Source organism: Triticum urartu, chromosome 5A, assembly GCF_056163025.1.
Source record: "Triticum urartu cultivar PI428250 chromosome 5A, HENAU_Tu73, whole genome shotgun sequence".
NCBI lineage: Eukaryota > Viridiplantae > Streptophyta > Magnoliopsida > Poales > Poaceae > Triticum > Triticum urartu.
The window spans coordinates 14553418-14559733 of NC_141877.1; the positions used below are offsets into that span (position 1 = coordinate 14553418).

General features: G+C 41.0%; 1 protein-coding gene across 1 annotated transcript; it reads right to left on the minus strand.

The window, feature by feature from the left end:
• Nucleotides 1–618: 618 nt before the first annotated feature.
• On the minus strand, nucleotides 619–1868 carry LOC147967494 (uncharacterized). Its single transcript, XM_087522480.1, has 2 exons — nucleotides 1710–1868; nucleotides 619–1230 (listed from the first exon to the last, which is right to left on the minus strand). Exons 1-2 carry the CDS (start codon nucleotides 1866–1868, stop codon nucleotides 655–657), a joined length of 735 nt encoding a protein of 244 aa, XP_087378606.1. The 3' UTR covers nucleotides 619–654.
• Nucleotides 1869–6316: the final 4448 nt, after the last annotated feature.

Consider the following 6316-nt stretch of genomic DNA (forward strand, 5'->3'; position numbering starts at 1 on the left):
CGCAAAGACATGGAGCAGTTCGTGGAGGCATTCCCAGTTGGCTCCAACCCTACTGATGATGATATCATCTACTGGGCAAGGAGGAGGGCCAATTTCCATCCTTTTCAGGTTACTAGGATGAGGTGGAGTAGGATTCTGTACCCAGATGAATGATATGTTAAGTTTCACTGCTCCTAGATCTACCTTGCTATCTATCTATGTATCAAATCAGTTGATGAGTGCAATGTAATAAATCCTAGATGGTGAGTGCACTATGCATATTTTTGGATTATTAGGATTCTGTACCCTATAGGTTAAATGCATATCTTTGTGCTTTATGTGATCAACAATTTACATCATGTAAGCATTTGCCCAATTTGGCCATGCCCAGTTGGTCTTGACCATTCACCATGTAGTCCAAAGAAGTAGATTAATAATTGCAGATTCATAATAGCATAGCTCTTACTATAGAAAGCTAACAACATTACATAACTGGGGTAGTTTTGCAGCTAGTCATTACATACATTACATAAATTAACTAGAGGTAGTTTTGCAGATAAACATCGTAGTCATTACATAACTAGGGGATTCCCAAAATCTACAACCCCAAGTCCAGCTATATTGTTCCAAGGCCACATATTAGCTTAACATAACTGAGGTGATGAACAACATTGTTCACTCATCAAGGATTGACTTGATCTTGGCAAGCTTGTCCTTGTTGCCATGACCAGCTTTCATAAGATCACCCACCAGAAACTCCAGCTTCTTCTTCTCCTCTATCAGCCAGTCCCTCTCTTTCTTCATCTCATCCCTCTCCTTCCTTGTGTTCCTAATGATCTCCCCCTGAGACCTAGGAATGCACTTCATCTCCTTCAGCCCCTGAGCCAGCTTCTCCATCTGCTTCATCTTGCCAAAGTCAGAACTATCCTTCTCCTTGCTGATAGCTAGCTTCTCCATGTCCTTGTCCACATCCATCTGCTTCTGCTTGAACTCTTCATCACTCATGACCCTGTTGTTCTGATCTGCCCAATCAAACATCTTGGTGACTTCCTCAACCAGCTGACTGTACTGATCCCCAAGTGTATCCAACTGTTTGTTCACCTTGTCCAACTCTTTCTTATACTTAGCATGGTCAATCACTCTGCCACAATTCTCCTCATGAAACATCTCCCATATCTTCTCCAAACATCTTTGCAGAATAGAAGGCCATGGGGCATCAACCCACCGAGCAACTCCACAGTCAATACCATCCTGCATCAAGTATTAGAAAATAAATATGCTAACTTCAAAAAGAAAATAGATGAGATATCCAGTGATTCAGTCATACTTGCAGATACAATAGACATTCAGTAAACTTCAAGTTCAAACCAATGTCCTAAACATGTTTCATTTACTTAATTTACTGACAGAAACTAATGCTTGCAAAATCACTGTTAAAAACATGTTTCATCAACTACAGACAGTCCAAAATGACTGAATTTACTAAATTTACTGCAGACTAACTACCACTAACACAATTAACTGAATTTACTGACAGAAACTACAGACAGTCCAAATTTACTACATACTAACTACCAAATTTACTGCAAACAGTGCAAATTTACTGCATACAAACTAACATTTGATTGTTGCAACTGCAGATAGTCCAAATTAACTGAATTTACTGCAGACTAACTACCACTAACACAATTAACTGAATCTGCAGACTAACTACCACTGAATTTACTGACCTGAGGAACAGCACATCCATAGAACCTCCTCCCAGTGTCCTTTCCTTCAAATGCAACATATTTCATGCATGGGGCCAAGTGCATTCTACATGTGATGCTTGCATCTACAGCTCTACCACAGAAGGATGCATCTATAGTGGTGCCAGGGTTCGCCTGCATTGTAGCACACTAGTGAATCGCAGAAAAGATAGCAACTGCTCCAAACATGGTCTCAAATCGAAGAACACTTGAACCCTAACCCTAACCCTAGGTGCAAAGCAGATATCTTACCCAATGCTGCTCCAGATCCATGCCGAGCAGCTCCTCCTCATCGCTGCTCTCCTCTCCATCCTTTCACGACGGCATCTTCTACGACGGGGAGGGAACCGTGCCTCCGGCGGCGGCGAAGAACTCCGGCGGCGGCAACAGGGGACAGAGCAGATGAGTGAGAGCGAGAGAGTGTGCGAGTGGAGTGGAGTGTGAGCAGCGGGGGCCGTCAACCCACTCGCCGTCTGGCCTTGCCCACGTGGCACATGACGGGTGGGCCAGCCTAGTCAGAAATCGTGTTAACTGCGGCAAACCGGTCATTTGTTTTTATTGAGAAAATTTACAAGTAAAGTGGTGGATTTTTGGAACGCGCAACAAATGTGGTGGCAATTGGATGCTTCAACTTCAAATGTGGTGGGTTTTTGCAATTCACTCCCATCGATCTGGTCTTCGTTCGTGTGTCTAAATGTTGGATTGTTCTAATCTACCCTTCTCTTCATTGCCGGCGGTTGGTGTTCTGGTGCGCTGGTCTCGTCGGGTCTTAGCATGATGACTTCCTGAGTGTCTACTACAAGTTCTGCCCGGCTCCGGTGAAGGAGGGGCGATGACGACGACGCGCCTTCGGCTTGCTCCAGTTCTTGTAGTCGTCGCTAGGTGTTCTACGGACCTAGATGTAATCCTATATACTTAAGAGATTCATCCCCACTACAAGTATTTATCTCAACATGCAAGCTATCCAACTCAACAACCTGCCACATCAGCAACTCCCAATATGCATGATGCCACATCAAACGTCCCGCTACTGGTGTACAGAAAGGACCGAAGCACAACGTTTTGTTACCATCCCTCATCCGTTTACATCCGTAAATTATGGACTTCTCTGGAATGAAGACGCATTATCTTCTCCACCATCCTCCCACTTTATTTTCTCAATGACACCCCCTCCTCTTCGTATTCTCCATATAGTTCCACTCACCCAAACAAATAACCCCCTTCATCATCAGCCGTGGCAAAGCTACCATACAGATCTCGCTCTGAGCGGCGCTATGGTGCTTCTCATGGCACGGTGCCGCTGCTAGCCCAGCGTTCGTGGGGTTCGCCGCCTAGACGTGTATGTTGCTGCCGACCCAGGCCCCTGCGATCATCGCAATTGATTTGAGCCCGCAATCTGTTGCCGATGAATCAATCCCTGCGGACACCACTGGCCCAATCCTCGTGCCCCGGTGTCGACCATAGCTCTAGGCAAGCCACACGTCTCACTGCTGTCATCCTCCTCCAGCATCTCCTGCACCATTAGGTGGGTATGCTCTCCTTCTTCTCTATCTCCCCAAATCTAAGCGATCTCAGGTTTATTTGGGTTGGAACTTGGAAGCTCTGATTTATATGTGGTAGGAAGCATCTTTTAGAAGCGAGATCTGTTCTGTTTCCAGCCGCCTCATCTGTGCAGCAGTCCGGTCAGTCTTTCTAATCCACAATCCTCTCTAATTCAAGCATTCCCGGCAAGCATGAAACAACCATCTCTGTCCCATCTTCGTTTTATTTTATTTATTTATTGTTGGAAGGAATAAACAGATGGAACAACGTTGATTTAAATCGATGGCGCTGATTGGACGGAATAAACAGGTGAAACATACTATTTACTACAGGAAATTCAATCCTGCATCTCTCTCTCTCTCTCTCATACTTGCACACAGGTGTAGTTTAGTATGAATTTCATTGGTATTTTTTTTGCTTTGCTTTGATTTTTTAAGGCATATTCTTTGGTCATTTTCAGGTATATTGCTGCCCGACAGAACTATTGCACGGACCCGCCAAAAAAAGGACAATACTATTCCATGATGAATGTCATCAGATCGACCCAATACCCGAATAGATGGGCATGTGTGTTTCGGCAGTACTATCCAATCTGAACATCATCTAGCCTGGCAAGCTAGCACTGTATTGGATTAGGCGTGTTTTGGATTTATCATTCAAAATGGAAGGTTTTGTAAATAATGTTGTGGACATGAGTTGCTGGTTAATCGACTGGCGGCTTCAAGTGGAAGTTTAAAAGGGAATTCTCCAAATATTAAACAAAATCAAATAGAAATTTTTCATATTTGCATATGTTTTACATAATGATATGTTATACTTTTCCTTTATTAAATTGAAGGTTTTATTAGCTATATTTGAACCGTATTACGCTGACGGTTGACACAATCACTAATATGTTCGCACAATGGCCTTATCATTCATGCTTCCGCATAACAACTGCTACACTTCTTTATTTTTTTACAATAATGCTTAAAGAGACTATTATTGCTACTGCCATTGTTATTTCATTTTTTCCTTTATGTAATTCGTCTGTGCCGAGCTAATAAAAATTTACAAATGTCGCATGGTTTCATAATCTCACTCATGTCTATAACATATTTCTTTTCTATGCCTGCATATTCCTGCTGCAACGCACACCCTTCAGATATGTAAAAATATAGGCCGCAATCAAATAATGTATTTCCTTAATTTCTAAAGGTATACCTTTTATTCCCATAACTTGCTGATGCATTACAATTTACAGGTTGTAGCTTCATATCCAATTGCAGTGGAGAATGCAATTCTCATGCATACTCTCTGGAAATTATACTTAACAATCTCCTCTCAGGTCATAGCTTCACTTTTAAAAATGTAAGAATAACTGGGAATACCACTATTTGATTGTTCTGGTGTTAGTGACAATCCTTGGTGAGAGGATCAAGTATGGCCTTTTTTTCTGATGAGTATTCTCACTCACTTTAATTGTTCTATGATATGATGGATGGTAGTCACTTGAATATTATGTAGAAAATGGAGTGTATTTGTAGTCCTACTTAATAACCATGACATTTTGCGTACCTTTCGTTACTTTTCCACTAAAAAATTGATCATGGTGGACAATGGAAGCTAATTCCAATTTGGGCATATTAGCACGCAAGGCTCACAAAAGTAGCATGAATTTATTTTTGCTCTAATGCATTTCTAATAGATAATCAAATTATATTACATTGAATTATTATGAGAAAAATCTCATGAAACTATGTCCCTTTTCATTAAGATGCATTCTAATTAAGCAAGTATGGGGATACTCTACATTATACTAATTTTCCTGGCTTTTCGTATTGTTTCATCAAAGGTTAAAAAAATTACATTTTTTCATTTCTTACTTCATAAATATTTATTATGTATATAGTGCTACTAATTCCGCAGCAACGCGCGGGGTATCATCTAATTTATTTCTAGTGTTCCATGTACTATCATGATATATGATGAATAGATCGGAATTTTCTCGCAAAAGAATAAAAAATATAGATTGAATGTAATTCAGAAGAAAGCTTTTAACATTTGAACCCTTGACATCCAAATTCAAAAAGGTACGTCTGGCCTCTCCATCTTGCTGTAAGATGTATATACTCAAAAGATTATCCAAACTATGTCTTACAAAAGGACGAAATATTCCACATGCTATATCGTTTTTATGTTACCAAAGCATGACATGAGTATGGAGTGACTCGTCCAGAAACTATTTTATCATGAGAACACGCACACTGCAAGTGCAAAATCATGTGACCGTCCTACTGCTTGTATTCGTTCCACTTGCGAAGAATGGTTAAAACTGCATGAAATTGGTAAAGGGATGTCAACTGCATGAAGAACGGTGAGAAGTTCATCGACATCCGTATAAATACTTCCGTCAAGATTGCGTTCAAGACTTGCGATTCACAAATGTGAAATAAGTCCACTGAACAGTCTGGAATGTTGGAGGAAGCCAAAGGATGAGCAAACACAGGTGGTGGAAATTCAGTTGATCTAGATATACTCTGTTGGATTGTTTTCTTCCAATTATCCATCTCTTGGACCAAATTGTTGGAATCCACCGTTGACTTTACCATGTGTGAAGCGCTAGTTCTCTTCATATCGGACCAACAAAGGTCCAAGTAATGATAAAGAAGAAAATAATGTCTCAGCTCAGCAGGTAAGTATGCATGACAAAAGTGTCTCTACCAGATGACTTAACAACAAGGTTCACATTCCATACAAGAGATTATCACATCAAAGATAATCTTGCTGCTTTTGCCGCCTTGTGCTTGAAATGCTACTCTTGCTGCTTTTGCAGCCTTGTGCTTGAAAATGTTACTCTAGTGCCAGGCTGTGAACTGTCATTTTCCATTTCTCATGAATTACATCAATCAATCTGCCATCTGATCACCGTAGCAAGTGCTCAAAGGCGGTAAACCTCACTTGATGAGAACAGTGGTCCACCATGGATAATTTATGTCCATACAACATGGCATCCAATCTGCATGTATCTCAACCTTAACATATACATCCAATATGCGTGATGGTAC